The following is a 20,380-nucleotide window of genomic DNA, read 5'->3' on the forward strand; positions in this document are numbered from 1 at the left end:
CTCTGCACAGCAATACCTCCGTCCAACCTCTACTTTGGTCTGTCATCGAGTATTACCCCCCTGGTATCTCGAGAATGCCAAGGAACTACTTAACTTCTTATGAGTTCCCCATCAACTAATATTCTTGCCGATTCCATTTTTCCAACGGGTTCTGAGTTGTTAGAACCCCTCAAGGACACCGATAAGTGAATCAATTCCGCACTCCGATTCAATAACTCTAAGTAATTTTTGTTGCTTACGAGTTTAATAATCCTTCAAGTCATTCCTAGCCTGCTCGGCTATGTCATTATCGTGCCGATTTTAACTGTGCTACCTGGACATCCCAGCGCACAAATTTCGACAATGGGCTAATCATGCGTCGATCTTCCTCGTCATATCACTTCTCCTTGAACAGCAAACTTGATTTCGAGTTTGTGTCCTACCCGTGGTTCCAATAACCTTTCGCTTTCATCATTCCTTTGACTCGATGTCATCGTCGATCAATTACATCTTCTTGAAAACCTCTCGACAAATTTGTCGTGATCATTGTCAACAATTTGACTTCTTCCAAGTTGTGTGTCGAAATTCAGGATGAGAAATACCATCCTTGCCCCTCGATGAATTGTGTTATCATCGACAAAATTCTTGCCTCCCCCCAACACAAACTTGTTCATATTTTGTGTTGTATCTTGATTTCCCTGCTATCCAACTTATGTTATGTTCTACCGTGGAGTATTACCATCTTTGATGTCAAGAATGTCGTGAGCATTACTCCACCTCTTAAGAATTCTTGGTACAGTGATACTTCTCACCATCACCATTCTTTCTTGGTCCCCGTGTTGTTTCTAAACGAAATACCAACAAATGGTCTGTGATGTGTAAATTCTAAACTTCTAGCAACCCTAATGCTTTGAAGTTATTGGTCTATAGTTTCATTCTACGTCTATGGCTTAATGAATCATCATTCGAACATTGATCGTGCTACCTAGCCCATATTTCGGGTGCACATTTCAACCAATGTTTAACTGTGTATGTTTTCCTCGAGCATACATCATTAAGTCATTCGATCTAGCTAATGTTATCTCCTTGTTCACATAGTTGTGGAAATCCATCTTTTGGAAATCTCAATGGATTGTCGCTGAGTCAATCAGTCACCTCCTCACCTCCCCTTGATTTAATGATGAACCCTTGTTCGGAACTCGCTTCCATAGTTCATTTCCAGAGAATCTTACAATGTCGTCTCGTCAATTTGTTTTGCACCTTTTCTTCTCAGGCATCCTGAGTCTGAGGTATCCAAACACCGATCATATCTGAATCTCGGTCATATATGATGGTTGGAACATTTTTCCAAGAGTTATAACACTGGTCTATTATGACCCAGTAAGGTGATGATACCCAGCACACCTGGCGGGAGGACCTATTGTTATAAGTTTTCCTTTTTAGCAAGGTTAGCTATTCTTCCATGAGGAAATTGTAAGACTTATTCTATAAGTTGTTCCTGATGGATCCTTTTTCTTTCCAAAGTCTGATCTTCACCTGTTGACCATGTCAATGCTATCTCGAAGCATGTCTACGGTACTCCGATTTTCAACAGGAACATTTGAAGCCCAAAGCTAATTGTTTCCTGCTCAATTATCCAAACACCGTTGTATGGGTAATGTCATGAAATTTCTCTCCCCTACCTAAAGAGTTTTCTACATTATATCCTGTCATGGATATCATGCTCAGCTTGTCCTTGGGAAGGATATACCCTTGAAATATGTGTTTAAACACATTTTCCTTTCCATTGTTCTGTTTAATCTGATGATCACCCTTTTCCTTTCCATTATTTTATTTAATCTTTCTTGTGATCTATATGATCTAAGCAGTAATAATTCACTGCTTATGTAAACACCTCGGTGTACTACTCTGACAATAAGACCGTGTTACTATTGTTGATGACATTTCGGTAGCCACCGATGGACGAGAACCTTGCCTATTGGTCCGCCTCGTTCAACGAGCAGGAAAATGGTTCTCTTCGTCCCTCGCCCTTGGTACCAACGTTGTTGCCAACATAGCTGGCAGGCTACCCTCTGACATGCCTTGCTATCATGACCGTGCAACATGTCAGCCCCCTTTCTAATTTTAACCCACATTGTGGGCCCATAACCCACAGTTCCACAGGATTGAAACCTGACTCTCCTGTACACCCCTGTTCCCAAGGTTGTTCCTCGCGTGTGGCCTCGTATGTAATTCACGGGCCACCTTCCTAATGATCTATTTTCGTAACAGACGCAATACTTAATCTCGTTGCTCTGGACCCCTTTCGCACTTGGTTTCAGACATCGAACCATTACCTATCCATTTGAAAATTCTCATGGTACCTTCTTACTTTGCTCTCGATATATTCTTAAGTTTCAATTCGAGAGATACTTATGCTTCTTCCCCCGAGTTAACCGTCTGATGCTCAATCCTGTTAGAATCCGTCCTTATAGAGTTTTCCCCTCTTAATCTTTCGTAAGTACGGTGAAGATCCTGAAGGAAGGACGGCAACTTCATCATAATGACCTAGAGAAGAGGAATGAAGGCATCAACTTAATGAATCGACCTCTTCGAGAAGAGTAACCAAGGCCGAGAAGATCCGTTAGAATTTCACAACCACAAATTTCCCCCTTACACCACCTCTTAAATCTTGGGACGAGATTTCTTGTAGTGGAGGAGAATTGTGACGCCCGGATAATTAGGCTACAGTAAATTTCTGTTAATGATGCCACGTCACCATGGTTATTGTTCCTAATCTCGCGTTAGTTTGAAACCGGTTCAAATTTAAATTCAAAATCAAGTCAAATGGTAAAAAATTTCAAACATTAAAACTAAAATGTTTGGGGAGAGCCAAATAATGCATAGGTAATTATGACAGAGAAACCACACTTTTATAAGATGTCTCAATACTCTAAAATGAGTAAAACCGTAGAAAAAACAAATGCTTAAATGCTTTTAAAATGATAAACAATTAAAACTATTATATTTAGGTGCCAAGTTAATTGCGGCAGTGGTATAATTACTATTACTAATTTAGGGGCTAACTATATGTTTTACAAAACTAAAACAATTTGAAAGATGAAATAAACAAAAAAGAAATTGAAAGATAAAAGAAAAACAAAAAATCAAAAGGATAGACCCCCCCCAGCTCGCATGGGCCTCGGCCCATCCCAACCCAGTCGGCCACCCCACCAAACCGGCCCAACACCCCCACTACACCTACCCCCACTTCCCAGAAACCTTAACCCCCCACCACTCGCCCCCGATCCCCACCTCGGTCCCTCGTCTCCCTCCTGGCGCCGCCCCCCTCCCGCACGCACACGACACACACACGACATTGCCGCCACCCTTGGCTCTGGAGCACCCGCGCTCGAGCCCCGCACCGTCCGGCGACCCGGCTGCCGCGGATGCGCCGCCCACCGGCAACGACCTCCTCCTCCCCGCGTCGTTCTTCCACCCCGAGCAACCACCCGAGAGCGCCGCCGTCGCACCTCCGAAGAACTCGCGGCCACCGTGCCCCCTGAGGCCCGCTAGCTTGACCAAGGGCTCCACCATCATCCTCTCCTTCACCTACGGCTGCCCATTGGAGCACGGCGCCGCTACCCCGCCTGCATCGCCCCCTTCGTCAACCTCCGGCCACCACTCGTCTCCGCTTTGATCCGCCGCCATAGCTGCTTCCTGGCCGCCCCCGAGCTCGCACACGGCGTCCCTGTGAGCTCCTCGCCCTCTCTTCCCTTCTCCCCTAACCTCTCGTGCTCGCGCCCAACGCAGATCCCGAGCCTGGCTAAACTCCGGCCGCCGCTTAGCTCACTGCAACTGCTACTTCAGACCATCCCGGCACCACCCACGACTACCATCCGATGCGCCTTGTCGCGCTGAACCCGTTGACCAAATCCTGCATCATTTGGTCACCGGAGCAGCGAGAACCGTGGTCGCCGCTGTGCGCTGTGGTCACCGGCGTTAAGCCGCCGATGTGGCTCGGCCATTAACGCTAACTAACCTGCTAATTAACCTCTCAGACCCACTGAAACTCGGGCCCCACCTAAATACATTTAGTTAGGGTAAGTCACTGACTGGTGGGTCTGTTAGTTAATTTAGTTAATGAAAAATGTTTAAAATCCTGCTAACTGCTTGTGTCACTAACTACTGGGTCCTACTGGACCCAGTTGACTCAGTCAAATGCTGACGGGGATTGTCCCAATCAATGATAGGTGGGTTCCCGAAGCCTTCTGACTAGTCAACCTTGACTGGTTGACTGCTGACTCAGCACCCTCCTAACCCCACCTGCCATACTCTGTGGCTAGCTGCTGCTGAGTAGAAAAGGTATTTTAGTTTAATTTCCGAATTAATAATAGTTACAGTAAATCCAGAAATTGTTTAAAACTTAGAAAAAAATTAATATAAAATAAACCGTAGCTCGGATGAAAAAACTTTGTACATGAAAGTTACTCAGAACGACGAGATGAATCCGGATACGTAGCCCATTCATCAGCCATGCGCCCCTAGCATAGCGAACCTACAACATTTCACCTCCGGTTCATATGTCCGAAAACGCGAGACACCGGGGATACTTTCCCGGATGTTTCCCCCCTTCGTCGGTACCACCTACTGCCGCACACCTAGCACCGCTCATTGTCATGTCATGCATCGTCATGCATATGTTTGCGTTGTATTTATTGTTTCTTCCTCCTCTTCTCTTCGGTAGACTACGAGACCGACGCTGCTGCTGCCCCGTTCGACTACGGGGTTGACGACCCCTCCTTCTTTCCAGAGCAACCAGGCAAGCCCCCCCCCCTGATCACCAGATATCGCCTATTCTTCTCTATACAGCTTGCATTAGAGTAGTGTAGCATGTTACTGCTTTCAGTTAATCCTATTCTGCTGCATAGCCTGTCATTGTTGCTACAGTTGTTACCCTTACCTGCTATCCTACTGCTTAGTATAGGATGCTAGTGTTCCATCTGTGGCCCTACACTCTTGTCCGTCTGCCATGCTATACTACTGGGCCGTGATTACTTCGGGAGGTGATCACGGGTATATACTATATACTTTATATACATGACACATGTGGTGACTAAAGTCGGGTCGGCTCGTTGAGTACCCGCAAGTGATTCTGATGAGGGGGTTGAAAGGACAGGTGGCTCCATCCCGGTAGAGGTGGGCCTGGGTTCCTGACGGCCCCTGACTGCTACTTTGTGGCGGAGCGACAGGGCAGGTTGGGACCACCTAGGAGAGAGGTGGGGCCTGGCCCCGGTCGGCATTCGCGGATACTTAACACGCTTAACGAGATCTTGGTATTTGATCTGAGTCTGGCCATTTGGTCTATACGCACTAACCAACTACGCGGGAACAGTTATGGGCACTCGACGTCGTGGTATCAGCCGAAGCTCTTCTTGACGTCAGCGACGGAGCGTCGCGCGCCGGATTGGACTGGAACGCCTGCTAGGCTAGGTCTGCTTCCGGCCGCGTGTGCAATGGGCGATGGGCCTAGACCCCTGCGCGCATAGGATTCGAATAGCCGTGCCCCTGGGTAAAAGGACGACCTGGAGTTGTACCTTGACCTGATGACAACTAGAACTGGATACTTAATAAAACACACCCTTCCAAGTGCCAGATATAACCCGGTGATCGCTCTCTAACAGGGCGGCGAGGAGGGGATCGCCGGGTAGGATTATGCTATGCGATGCTACTTGGTGAACTTACCATCTACTCTCTTCTACATGCTGCAAGATGGAGGTGGCCAGAAGCGTAGTCTTCGACAGGATTAGCTATCTCCCTCTTATTCTGGCATTCTGCAGTTCAGTCCACTGATATGGCCCTTTACACATATACCCATGCATATGTAGTGTAGCTCCTTGCTTGCGAGTACTTTGGATGAGTACTCACGGTTGCTTTTCTCCCTCTTTTCCCCTTTCTATACCTGGTTGTCGCAACCAGATGCTGGAGTCCAGGAGCTAGAGATCCCGAGGATGGTTCTACATGGAGTTCGGCTTCGAGGAGTAGTTAGGAGGTCCCAGGCAGGAGGCCTTGCCTTTTCGATCGTTGCTACTTTTGTGCTAGCCTTCTTAAGGCAAACTTGTTTGCTTATGTCTGTACTCAGATATTGTTGCTTCCGCTGACTCGTCTATGATCGAGCACTTGTATTCGAGCCCTCGAGGGCCCTGGCTTGTATTATGATGCTTGTATGACTTATTTATGTTTTAGAGTTGTGTTGTGATATCTTCTCGTGAGTCCCTGATCTTGATCGTACACGTTTGCGTGCATGACTAGTGTATGATTGAATCGGGGGCGTCACATTCGCCATGGGTGGCCCCAATTTGTAGCGGCACATGACTTGAAGGAAAATGATATGCTGGTCTTCATGTTCAAGGGAGAGTCCTTGTTCAAGGTGAAGATATTTGACGCACATACATCCATGGTGAGAGTGGTCACTTGCCCCGATCACCCTTAACAACATTGAATCAATTGTTTGTCGCGTGTCTTGCTACCCGGGTGTTGTTCGTTGTTCTTGATAAGCAGGTGATGCTTATTGTGGCTTTTTAGACCAGGGGCGTGCAGAGAGAACTTCCAGCAAGATGATATTTTCTCTTGTTCAGTGCCTTGCAATATGACAACTTTTTTAGGGATATTAAAGTGTATTTACCTTCCTAAGAATTTGTTTGCATCTATGTGCCCACCTTTTTCACGTGTGATGGTTTGCATATGCTATTCATGTTTCAGAATTTTCCGGGGCGGCAACTAGCCACTGATCTGTTTGGTCAGCTTTACTAAATGAACATGTTTTTCACTAATGGCAAGTTTTTCCTCATATCAAGATGCACATATCCTAAATTACACTCCGTAACTTTAGTGAACAGTCATGAATTTTTAGCATGAAAAATTCTATGACTATGCTATGTATAAAGGATTTGAATGTGTTTTACCTTTCTTTGCGCTCTTTAAGATTTCGAGGAAGTTGAGGCGAGGAGAGGTGTGGATTAAGTGATTTTTGAGGGGAGTTATGGTGTTCATGAACTTTTCTTGGGTAGTGCTATTTTGTTAGGAAAATTCACGCGATGCAGCGGGTGAGGTAAAGCTATTCCACGACAACTCACCACGTTCCGGTTGGGTTGGGGGGGGGGGGATCTCGCGTGGCTTTGGTGAAAAAGACATGCACTAGCGGGGAGGTAAATGTGCATGTCCCATCTAGCGCTTGCATGTGTCCGATCGCTCGTTCGGACCCCACCTCGCGCACACCATACTTTCACACTGAAGACCTATAGCGCGTATGCTCGTGCGCTATCCACGCCCTTTTAAGAATTAATGTTTCAAAATGGTATTCATCCCGCAAGTTAATGAGTTATAAAAATACAGTGCATATATGTCAGCCTTGATTTAAGTATGTATTTCAAGAATATATATGCAATGCATCTATCATCTATGTATCATTGCATTCGTGCATGATGACCATGTACTGTCAATTAATTGTGAGGTCACTACTGCTAAATAGTATATTGGTCAAGATTCTCTGATCACACGATTAGGTTTAGTTATTAGTTCATAAAGACAGACATACCTGTCACCCAAAAGAGACATGATTCTTTCATTTTCTTTAGCAGGGGGGAAAGAGATACGATTCAATCACAACAATGACAGCTCAAAGAATGTGAGGTCCAATCATTAGGGAAGATTACGTCCTATGATGATCGACGGCTTTGCTTATATGTTTATGCTTGTCGTTGATTACCCCTTTGTGTCACTGACAGTGGGCTTTGTGGTTCTATTTTGGCAGACCGTTTGCAGCAGCCAGCTTGTAGGCATGAAGTTGGTGACACCTAGCATCCAGATAGTAAAGAAGATGCTTGGGTTTGGGGCCCAAAGGTGGCACACATCAACTATTGAGACTGAGAAAAGAGAAGGGGTTTTTGTTTTTGGGGGGTGGGGGAGTTGTTACAGATTCCATGTGTTAAGCATCGAACATATGTATATGATCTAGCAGAAAAGTTTTGGCTTTCATGGGATGAGACGCTGAGATTGAGCGTTGGCATCCTGTAACAAAAACTTTTCACTGAATATAAGGAATAAATACGAAGAAAACTAAAATGTCACTTTTCAGTGTATGTAATTATTTTTCGAGGGGACATTGCCACTGTATGTGCTATGTAGAAACTGCTGATTTTTCCCATGGACAAACCTACAGAAAAAAAGAAATTATTTTTGTAGAACTAATAAAAAAATTGTTGACAGTGGGATTTGTAGCCACGCCCTTTCGGACCAGAACCTTAATCTGGCGCCTTAGACCAACTCGGCCATATCAACTCGACTTATTTTTGCAGCTAAATCTTTATTAATCAGAACACCTATTGTTTTGGCTGTTGGAAAGCTGCTTGTTCTTACCATCATGAACAATAATGATCGCACAGATGGAACTCAATAGCGGAGCTGATTTAATGGTGAGCGGGTCTAACTGAAAACGAAGCCATGCTCAACAAGCTACTTATTAGTACAGCAGCAGAGGGCTCTGCTCTACACACCTGGCGCTGGGCCTGGCCAGGCATCCATCCATCCATGTGCTGATGCACTGCCCTGCGACTACATTATTGGCCCAGGTTGACTACTCGCAGCGGAGACCTTGGTCACAGCTGGTAACCTAAGGCCAACTCCACCGCGCGACCTCAAACGGACGTTCGGTTTAGCCGGATTTTGTCCCTTTGGGACGCCGATGGGTTTGGCCGTGTCCGCGTTTATCCGATGGGTCGTGGGTGCGCCTAACGCGCGGCCGCACCCCATATGTTCGGGGTGGACGTGAATAAAAAAATATAAAAACTAGAATGAAATGACTAAAAAATAAATAAACGTATTTAAAAAAACATAAAACATATATAGGGGTCACGGCCACAAAACGGCCCAGTTTCTCAGTCCACTTAAATGGCCCAGTTTAATAATTAACATAAAAAATAAAAAACGCCTCCCGCGCGCTCCTGCCGTGCCCGTCAATGCCGTGGCCGTCGCCGTCTTCACTGGCCGCAGGTGTCGTCGTCGTCGCTGACGAGGTCGACGTAGGCCGGCGGCGTCCAGAGGTGAGCCGGCGGTGCGTGGTAGACGGGGGCGGCGGGCTGGATGGCGGGAGGTGCCTGCACCACCTCCTCCCGTGGCGACGGCTCCCGCTCCGGTGACCGCGGCGACGGGCTGGATGGCGGGAGGTGGTGCCTCCCGTGGCGACGGCTCCCGCTCCGGTGACCGCGGCGGCGTGGGGCACCAGTTCACGCCCACGGCGTCGGCCATCTCCGGGGCCGTGCACGACCAGCCCCACCCCTGGCCCCCCAGGGCCGGGTGGAACGCGGCCACCGGCGGCTCCTCCACCACCTCCTCCTTCGCCACCATCTCCAGCTGGGGGATGGCGACCTCGCTGGCGGCGGAGCGGGCCAGCATCTCCTCGAGGCCCTCCCACTGGCGCTCATCGTGCGTGCGCATGGAGTCCTCCATGACGCGTGCAACGAGATGGGCCTCCTCCTCCTCCGTCATGCGAGGAGGTGGTGGTGGCGATGGAGATGGCGAAGGTGACGGCGTGGGCGTGACGCCGCGCACCCGCCTACTCCCGCGCTCCTGGGGAACAGGCGCTGCGCGCTCCCGACGTGGCCGCCGCAGCCCCGTCGACGTGCCGGCGAAGAACGACGCGCGCCTGATGTCGTGCTCGTCACGAAACCAGGTGTCCCAGAGCCCGGAGTCAGGGCGTACCTGGGGTCGTAGAAGAGGTCGTCGGGGAGGAGGCGGCGGCGGCGCTCGATCTCCTCGTCACGCGCACGGCCGCTCATCGGGACCGGCGGGATCGGGACCCGGTCGGCGGAGAGATGCCAGTTATTGGGGAGATGGACGTCGCTCCAGGGGAGCGGCGTCCTCGTATCCCAATAACGGCGGCACACCGACGCGCGGATGTAATGCCGGTCGCGCTCGCCGGCAGACGTGGGCGCGATGGAGAACGCGGGCGACGCGGGGGCCCGGCGTGGTGGCGATGGCGACGCGGGCTCCTCCTTTTTCACCGAGCCGCGGCGGCGTCCCGACGAGGAGCCAGCCTCGCGGTCGTGCTTGCCTTTGCGGCCGTAGTTCCATAACCCCATGGCTGCGGCCAGCCGGCCGGCGAGTTCTTGGCTAGGGTTTGGGACTGACGCTGTCGGGTTTCGAGGAGGCCGCGGGGTGGCGTGGGGCAGTGTGGACGACGACCGGTCCACGGTTCCCACTTAAAGAAGGACGACGACCTTTCGATGTGCGGATGACAGGTGGGGCCGCCCGCTCGTGTGCATTGATGTGGGCAGGTGGGAGGTAGGTGGCCGCCTGCCACGCGGCCCCGACGCGGACGAGGCGCGTGTCCGTTTGGTATCCGCCGCGACCCAAACCCGGCGCAAGTTTGCGCTCGAAATGGGTCGGCCCGGACACAAAACGGACAAGATGGGTCCGGGCCGTTGCGCGCTGGGCCGCCTCGTTTGTCCCTTTTACCCCAAACGGACGGGGCCGGACAGGATGGGGTCGCGCGGTGGAGTTGGCCTAAGAGCAACTCTAGCAGACCCCGCAAAACGCCCCGGCCCGCAAAATAACCGCCAAATTGCGGGTCGAGGCCAGAAAATCTGCACGACCAGACCCCGCATCCCGCACGGGCCCGCAAATATTTCTGCGGGGCGCGGCAAATCTTCTCCCCCAACCTCTATCTTCACGGGCTGTGAGGCCGACCCGAGCTCAACCCCTATCCGGCGCGAGATTTGGCGGGAGGGACATTTCCGCGCGCCCTTTCCCGCTCCCCGCACCCTCCGCCACCATTGCCCCCCTCCCCCCCTCCGCAAGCTCCGGCTGCTCCTCCCCGGCCGTCCCTCGCCGCCATGGACGACCCCATGCTCTCCCCTGTCACCGTCGAGGTCGCGCATGCCCCTTCCCCTCGGGCGGATCTCGTCGCCGGCCATGTTGGCCCCCCCGGCGTCGCCCAAGCACACGCCGCGCCTGCCCGCAAGTGGCAGGGCAACGTGGTTGTGCAGGGCGGGAATCCGGCTGCCCCCGCCGCGATGGCCCGCGCTCCGGGCGCCAATGCCGCAGTGCGATCCCGGCCGGCGGCGGAGAAGGCCGGCAAGGCCGCGGGCACAAAGCGGAGAAGGTTCCGACTTCAAGGAAGCCATCTTCTTCAACATCTCACTCCATCCCCCCGCAAGGAGGTGCTCCGGCGATGCCGTTCAACCGTGCCGCTCCCCCCGCGAGCGAGGTGTTCGAGGAAATGGCCGGAAGGTATATCTCTTCGGTCTTCGGCGATTCTCTTTCATTTTTCGGCATTGTTCTCGATAGCCCGTGACTTGTTATCGTTCGCTATAGCGGTGGTTCGAACAATGCAACAACCGAGTTCGTGAACTTGTTGGACACGAACGCGGTTGACATTGATCAAGCCCCTTTCGAACCATTTGACTACAATGAAACGGAGGGAGCGTGGACGATCATGGTTGTGCGGACGAGTTGGAGGAGACCGAAGCGGAAGCGTTTGAGCAATCACAAGCAAAAACTGGGAAAAACCAAAGATCGAAGAACTACACGATCTTGAAAGATCAAGCTTTGATCAAAGCATGAAGTGCGGTGTCTCTTGATGCATGCACGGGTACTTCTCAAACCGCTAAGAGATATTGGCAAAGGATCGAAGATCAATACTTCCGCATTATGAAAAACTATCCCAATAGGACTCCACGCACATTTCGGTCGCTTCAAGGTCGTTGGGAGAACATCAAGCCTAGGTGCAGCCGTTGGGCAGCTTGCTTGGAGCAAGTACGCAATGCACCTCCAAGTGGCACCGTGGAGCCCGACTATGTGAGTTTGCTTTGCCTTTGTTCAAGTTGTGCATCATCATAATGTATCATGAGAAATGATTGCATCACTTTGTTCACATTGTGTAGGACAAGATTGCTCAACATAGATACAAGGACATGGAAGCTTCGGAAGGCAGATTCTTCAAATTAGAGGATTGTTGGGAGTTGCTCCAAAAGTGCGAGAAGTGGAAGTTGATCGACAAAGAATCCCCACCAAAGAGAGGCTCACTTACAAACATGGATGAAGATGAGGATGATGATGGCCCAAGAAATTTGCACAAGCACGATGGCGACAAGAAGACTAAAGAGAAGATAAAGAGAGAGCAAGAAGCATCGAGCTTGAGGGAGAAGATTGATGCCATGGTGCAATCAAACGAGTTGATGTTGTTGAAGTCGTTGGAGATCAAGAAAGAGTTGGCCGAGAAGAAGGCAAAAGAGAAGCAAGAAAAATGGCAAATGCTCAAGGAAGAGGGGCTGCGCAAAGCTGTCATTGAGGAGAGAAAAGCACGCGCCTCTGAAAACAAATCAATGTCATTGTTGCTCGCTGAAGAGAACAAGATCATGTCAATGAACCGCAATGACATGGACGACATCATCAAAACATGGCATGATATGGCAAGGAGAGAGATCTTGAAGAGGAGAATGGTCGCCTCGTCCGGTCCGTCTGCCAGTTCCGGTGATGTTTTCTCTGCTCCATATGGTGGCAATGTGGATGATTTCGGTGCGGGAGTTGGAACAAGCGACGGAGGTGGCTACGGTGGCGCCAATGAACTTCAAGATGGACTCCATGGCGCGGAGTGAAGATCGACCCCCAAGATGATGTCGGACATGGGCGCATACCTCTTGCATGCCCTCTTTTGCGTAATGAACTTCGCTTTTATTTACGCGCAAACTGTTTATGTCATTTGAATTTGAACTTGTTTGTGAAACCCTATGACAAATTTCAGATTTGCAGTTTTTCTGTTTGCGGGTCGTTGCGCTGGTGCCCGAGCAAAACCCGCATAGCCGACCCGTAAAAAAGCATATTCCGCGAATATACTTTTTTACGGGTCCGTTTGGGGGGTCTCCATCTGTGTCAGCCCGCGCCGGCCTACAAAAGCAGTTTTGCGCGAACTGCAAACGAGTTTTGCGGCCGGCGTTTTGCGGTTATTAGAGCAACTCTAGCAGACCCCGAATGTGATGTGAGGCACAGAATCAAAACAAAATACTCCAGACAGACAGATAATCTTGGACAGCAACGCTTCTCGATCGGTTCTCAGTGCCTGCACCAGACCAAACCAATGGCGCCCACAGGACAGGAGCACAGCCGGCGCATTCATGGGCGGCCGCAGCAGCCAGCACGACGACCCTGCCCCGTCTAGCCTAGCTAGCTAGCTTGTTCTCCCGCCGGCCAGCTGAGCTCCAGAATTCCCGGGTCCGGCTTACTGAACGATCCCAATCAATGCACAGCACTACAGTCAAGCGGTGCATGCATCCATACACAAGACCGGCCACGTCAATGTATACCATGAATCTATCGGCCGATTATGTTATCTTCCCCGCCTGTTCTTTCCGAAAATGGCTGGTCCTCTCCCTCCCTCCATCCATGTGCTGCTTGCCGCGCCCGCGCAGAGCACGCATTGCATCTGCCTCATGCATGGCACAAGGCAGCATTATCGCTGCACACACTAGAACAGTCAAACGGTGCATGCATCCATAGTTCCATACACATGGATTGGCTGGCCATGTCAATGTGCGTAGGACGGTAGGAGTACCACCGTCTACTGCTACATGAAGGCATGCATGCAGCCGATAAGGCTATCTTCCACACCTGCTCTTTCCGAACACGGTCATCTCATCTCCCTCCGCATGTGGTCGCCGCGGAGAGATCGCACCTGTAATACTACATCTGGCTGCTACGTGACTTGGACGACGGTGGGAAAAATGATTGTACACTCAAGTTGCTTCACAAGTTCAGATCCACACTAATCATCGACCACAAGGAACCTGCCAGCTTGTCGTGCGCCTCCCTGCTCAGCATTATTCCCCTATCACGTTCACGACCAGGAGGCACTTGCTATCATCATGTTTATTTGTTGACAAAAGTTAGGCCCCTCCCAATGCTCCACCTTGTACGGGTGCTAAGCATGCCATGTAGACGAAAAATCTGATGTGGCAAGGCAATTAAGAGGAGAGAGGTTTGGTGACCCCAGAAAGAACCAATGCCAAGCGCGTGAACCTAGGCAAAACATTTAAATGAAGCAAACTCACCAATGCATGAGAGAGTTTAGTAGCTAAATCATTAAATGAAGGAAGCTTAGCTACAAGAAGCTAAGCACCTATGCATTGGGGAGTTTGATTGCTAAGCTATTTAATATGCTTAGCATCCCATCTAAATACCGGTCCATTAGGAGCAGCGTTACAGAGCACTGGATGGGCCTTCCATTCCATCAATGTGATGCTTCGATGATCTTTGACCACCTGGCCTGAGTCAGCCATCGTCTGGAACATCGCTCCTCATTAACATTACACTGGCGGCTCCCACCGTGCCACTCACATACCACCTAAACAGATACTAGATCACAAAGGCATCGTCAGATAAATATTTTCTTTTGAATGTTGGCAGGTGAGCTACCAAATTCATTGATCACAAGACGCATTACAAGAACCCTCCAAGGAGGAAAGCACAACAAAAGGCTAATGCACAAAGAAAAGAAAGAAAACAATCGGCACCACCACAAACCCAAGCTCCACCAACAAGCTATGAACAACATCGAAAACCATCGCTGTGCCTCCAAGGTGATGCCTCCAAGAAGGGAGTGAAGTCGAGAACAACACCGTCACCCGATCTGGCCTAGCCAAATCTTAGGTTTTCACCCGAAGACCACAAGCCATGAGGTATGAAGAGCAAAACGAACTTCACGGCGGCACCTCCAAGGAGGAAGACAACGTCCGTAGACGCCGTTACCGTCGGCATTGACCAGATCAGTGCAGGATTTTCATCCGAAGCCGAGTCTTCCACCAACAATCATAGATCCGAGTCCTGCCAGCGCCACCGGGCAGAAAAGGGTCATGCACAAACTATCAGGAACAGACTTGTCACCGCCACACGCAGAACTCGGCGAACACGAGCCAACCTGGCTGGGCCGTCCCGCCGCACGCAGGCCTGGGCGAGCCAAAGCCAGATCCGGCCATTCTCGGCCTTCGTGCGCGGAACTGGGCGAGAATCCGCACCACAGCGCACAGAAAGAGTTGAGTTAGAGCCGGAGCTGGCCGGTCAGCACCGCCGCGCGCCAGACTGGACGGACACCAATCCGGATTGATAGCCTCGCCCCGCCGCGCGCAAGGACAGGGCCAGGCGAACCGGATCTGGTGTGCCCGAGAGCCTCGTCTGCACCACAGACTCTATACGACGCCGCTACTCCAAGGAGATGGACGTGGACACGCTTGAGGTAGGGCCCACCAGCATCCGCCGAATCCACCCCACCGCCGCCACCAGCGCGCCCCGGGCAGCGAGATCCGGCCACAGACAGACCAGATCGGGCTCGGCCGCGACAGACCCGCCCCTCCTCAGGGCGCACGAACGCGCCAGATCCGCGCAGGACCTGCTCCGACCTCCCGCAACGCATCCCCGCGCCCGCACTTGCGCGGCGCGCCTAGGCTCGCGTCGCCGCGCCCGCTCCGGCCAGCAGCGCCCGCCGCGCCCACTGACGCCAGCTCGCCGCTCGCCCCGCAGTCACCGCGCTCCCTGAGCTCCCCGCAGAAGCCGCGCTCGCCGGCGCCTGCTCGCCACGCCCGCCAGCGCCTGCTCGCCGCGCCCCCACGCGCGCTCGCGACGCCTGCTAGCCGCGCCCCCATGCCTCTCCTTGGCCGAGTAACACCCCGCTGCCCTGACCTTGCGAGAGGGGAAAATAGGGAGGCCCCGCCGCCACCGACGCTGCACGGGCTTTGCCCGGCGGCGCTTGCCTGCGGCGGCGAGGGGAGGGGGAGATCTGGGAGGGGGTTGGGGTGGCGGCTAGGGTTTCGCCCGGGTCGCCCGCGGGGGGACGACACGAGCGACGCTCTGGTTCCGGAGAGTGTTCTCCTCCGTCCGCCGATTTGCAGAATTCTTCGTCAGATAAATATCAGAGTGATATCCTAGCTTGACGATCCACACCATCACTTTCTACTCTTCTTCAACGTACAAAGTACAAGCTACAAAAGCAAATCACAGGTGCTTTAACAAGATGCAGATACAATTCAGCACCTCTCAGTTCTCATGTCAGTTTGGACTTCATTAATTTAGCCTGGCGCTGCTTATCATGCGTCTCTGCTAAAACTTCTCATGTCAACAAAGTGCTACTCCCTTCGTCTCAAAATAAGTGTCTTGAGCTTAGTACAAATTTGTACTAGAGCTAGTACAAAGTTGAGACACTAATTTTGGGACGGAGGGAGTAGTTAGTAGACACATACGAGTCTCGAGTAATCACCATCTTCACTTGTAGCTGGGAGAAAAACCAGGGGAAAGAATAATAGTCACCTCACAAGCTTATCTCAGACAACTTCCCAGTTGTAGCTTGTTCCACAATCAGAACCTTCCTCAGCTGAAATATGTTCCCTTCTCAACCAGGCATGCATGCCAGTCTTTTTAACCCAGCCAGGACATCAACGACCTTTTTTACCAGCAGGCTTTAGAATTTGATGACCATCTCCACAATCAAATCATCAGATGAACGATCATCAGTTCATAGTTGCTTCACTTGTGGAGCATGCAGAGAGTAACCGGACATACATGGACACTAGTTCGATTACAAATCATGCATGTTCACCACACCTAAATTTAGGACACAGGCCCACGACTCGACTGCCTATTTGACAACTTGTTACATTCACCACTTCTCGACAAAGTTTATCCAGGGGTGTGATGAATAGAAATAAACCTAGAACCCATCAGGCAAAGGCGACCAGATCACCTTCACTGAGATTAATGCAAAATCAGTCTTAATCGTTCGAGCACTAGACCCGTGGTTGCCAGCATTGAAGAAACAATCGTGTTCAGCACAACTGGATGGCCCCGTGCCAACCTTGAACTTGAAGTGTATCCAAGAATCTATCACCACAGCAACGACAGACCTTTTTAAGTTCCGTGTCTCACTAATGGCACCATCGAAGAGCCGAATTTCTTCATTCAACCCACTGGTAAAACAACCGAGAAACAGATTGAAATTGCTTTGCACTTCTGATATGGTAACTTCTACAGTTGCCTCAACTGCATTTTCAATATTTGAAAAAGTTATGTCAACTGCGCCACAATCACCATGGATGCGTCTCGTGAACACACTACGGTTCCGCATGCCCATGTGGCCTAGAACTGATACACCATCGATCAGTTGTAGATCATGTTATTTTATTGTGTTCCAAATCCCATACAAGTGTTGTACTACAGATGGAGTCCTACCGGACTACGACATGCCAACCGTGCTAGACGTAGCATGACTACAACTCTGTTTCGTGTCCACCAAGAAAGAGAGTTATTTGCCCCTTTATATAGTACCAGCTAGTCATAGAATAGATGAGAGAGATCCACCAGATTAGCACGTAGAGAGTTTGTCCTCTCGTGTAATGTAATACTCCTCCCAATTATATTGATTGCGCCTTCGTGCGTCCGTGGTTTTCTCCCGCAAGGGTTTCCACGTAAAAATCCGTGTCTCTCTGTCCCGTTTATTTCTCGTTATTATCTAACAAGTGGTATCAGAGCTGAGGTTCGAGATACGAGTTTGAGACGAGAGAATTAGGGTTGCGGTCCGCCGCCGCCGCAATCGCCGAGACCGACGAGGATTCAATCTACGCGTCACTGAGCAATCGGGTCGACGAGGTTAACTTTTTTCGAAGGCTGCTGTGCGCTGGCGATACGTCAAGTCGCAGGTTCCATCGAGATCGACGGGAACCGTTCGTACGCGCGCAGATCACGCGAGCGGCTTCGCTGCAACTCCATCGTTCTGGCACGGTCCGCCTAGCTACCGCTGGTGCTTAACAAAGCAACCGGCTTCAAGTCTCGAGATTCAGGCCACGTTGTGCTGGTGTGCTGCTGCTACTTCGCATCAACCAAACAATGTACAGTACAATACTATTACTACTCTGGATAAGGCTACTGCTAGTGCTCCTGTTCATCACTTGAAGGCTACAGTGCACGTTCATTATTGTGCAGTATACCCCGTTGCTCCCGTAAACACAACCAGGTGCTATTTATCCTGTTTTTCGTCTCCTCCGCATATTAATTCTGTCAAGAATTTTTCTATCGGCTTGTACTACTTTGTGAACACATATTTAATCTACTCATGGCATCCATGAAGTACGATGTTCCGCTGCTGAATCGTGACACAAGGTTTACCCTATGGCAAGTCGAGATGCGAGCGTTGTTGGCGCAAGCCAATTATCAGGATGCACTCAGTTTTTCTTCAAGGTGGAGTTTTGAGGATTATGGCCCATCGGGATAATGGGTGCAATTTGCTGCAGTTATTTGAAGAACACAATTCAGTTATCAAGAAAAAAAAGGGTATGGAGGAGGTAATTATTAAGCCTGTTGGTAGCCAGCATATACACTATTCTCTCCATAGTGTTTTGCTGTTATGCATGTGAAGGTTTTGTTTGATATTCATGTTCGTGATGAGAATCAATTAAGGTGCAAGAAGGAGATTGATTTGTTTCTGCTAGATACTACAACATTTAGCGCTGTTAAGTTTCAAGTGCAATTCAGTTGTCTTTGCTCTTTCAAGAGGGGTCTATTGCAGAGTTGAAACTCCGTTGCATGTTAAGATGGTTCCTTCATCCGACAGCTGTTCTACAAGGACAGTTTATGACCATGTCATGGATTTTTCATTAACCACTACAAGTCGGCAGTTTTTTGGGTGCACGCGATGCCATCCGTACCATATGCTCTTGCATGAGTATTTTTTGCCGAGGTTTGTGCTTTCTGTTTTGAAGCACGTTCAGATTTCATGAGATGAGTTCTTCACAATGCGATGTGCACCAAGATGTTGCACTATGAGCTATGCGCTCGTTCAGGCACCACAGGAGATATGATGACTTATGTCATTTGATGATTGATCAATTTCAGTTTCTGAGGTCAGTGGCACAGACTCAGACTTTTATTGGGAGACCAAGTTTTGTTAGTCTGCATTGTTGATAGTTGTGCTGTTTTCTGGACGACCTACCGACTAATTTGCTCAATATGACTTCATGAGAAGTTCATTAGTCCTATGGACGTTTCCAGGCACAAGGTTTACTTGTGATGACTTTAATTGAGGAGTTGATGCTATCTATGATTATTGTAAGGGATTTGTCTCAAGGTGGAGTGTTATTTTATTGTGTTCCAAATCCCATACAAGTGTTGTACTACAGATGGAGTCCTACCGGACTACGGCATGCCAACCGTGCTAGACGTAGCATGACTACAACTCTGTTTCGTGTCCACCAAGAAAGAGAGTTATTTGCCCCTCTATATAGTACCAGCTAGTCATAGAATAGATGAGAGAGATCCACCAGATTAGCACGTAGAGGGTTTGTCCTCTCGTGTAATGTAATACTCCCAATTATAGTGATTGCGCCTTCGTGCGTCCGTGGTTTTCTCCCGCAAGGGTTTCCACGTAAAAATCCGTGTCTCTCTGTCTCGTTTATTTCTCGTTATTATCTAACAGATCATGCTTTTCTCGTTCAGTAGTCTTGATCCTCATGTCGTATTCCATTAAAATATCATCCAGGAAATTAATGCCTCTCTTGGGGCCAGCCATGTTGATGAGAGAGCCCTACAAAGTTTTTTTTTTTGGAACGAAGACGCTGGAAGCGTCCGGCTTTAAATTAATAAAGCCACAAGGCACTATTCATACATAGTTTTAAGACAGAAATAAAAGACGATAAGCAGTTCCACACGGCCATCATGCCACAAACATAAGGTTTAGGAGCACGCAGGCTCAATATTACAACCATGAAACCAACCAGCCTCACTAGGCCTCGCCATCAAAAGGCTAACCAAAAGCATTTCATCCGAGCGACGGTTCTTGTCTTGCCAAAGTCTGAGTCGTCTTGATATCATGGCCTCCGTCATGCGCTCAGCATCTTGCCAAAGTTATTATTATTCAGTAGCTCTTTCTTATAAAAGTAAGAAGCATCCTAAACACTTCCCTTATGATGTTTATCTTGCAACAATATTTACATAAAAAAGGGATATTTTACAGCTGATGAACAAGCTCTTCATTTTTATGCATTGGAACAGATTAATCACAGATGAAGTGGTTGTAGCACGTGAGCGAAGACGCCCACACCCGACGTATACGAAAATTGCAGTAGTGTATGCAACACATATATCAGGTATGTATCATTGCATTCGTGCATGATGACCATGTATTGTGAGGTCACTACTGCTAAATAGTTTATTGGTGAAGATTCTGATCACACGATTAGGATTAGTTAGTTGATAAAGACAGACATACTTGTCATCCAAAAGAGACCGGATTCTTTCATTTTCTTTAGCGGGGGGGAAAGAGATACGATTCAATCATAACAATGACAGCTCAAAGAATGTGAGGTCCAATCATTAGGGAAGATTACGT

General features: G+C 49.7%; 1 protein-coding gene across 1 annotated transcript; it reads right to left on the reverse strand.

The window, feature by feature from the left end:
• Positions 1-16,711: 16,711 nt before the first annotated feature.
• On the reverse strand, positions 16,712-19,875 carry LOC109748426 (uncharacterized). The gene is made up of 3 exons (XM_020307452.1): positions 19,801-19,875; positions 19,474-19,576; positions 16,712-17,172 (listed from the first exon to the last, which is right to left on the reverse strand). Exons 1-3 carry the CDS (start codon positions 19,873-19,875, stop codon positions 16,712-16,714), a joined length of 639 nt encoding a protein of 212 aa, XP_020163041.1.
• Between the last annotated feature and the right edge of the window lie 505 nt (positions 19,876-20,380).

This window comes from Aegilops tauschii, chromosome 3 (assembly GCF_002575655.3).
Source record: "Aegilops tauschii subsp. strangulata cultivar AL8/78 chromosome 3, Aet v6.0, whole genome shotgun sequence".
NCBI lineage: Eukaryota > Viridiplantae > Streptophyta > Magnoliopsida > Poales > Poaceae > Aegilops > Aegilops tauschii.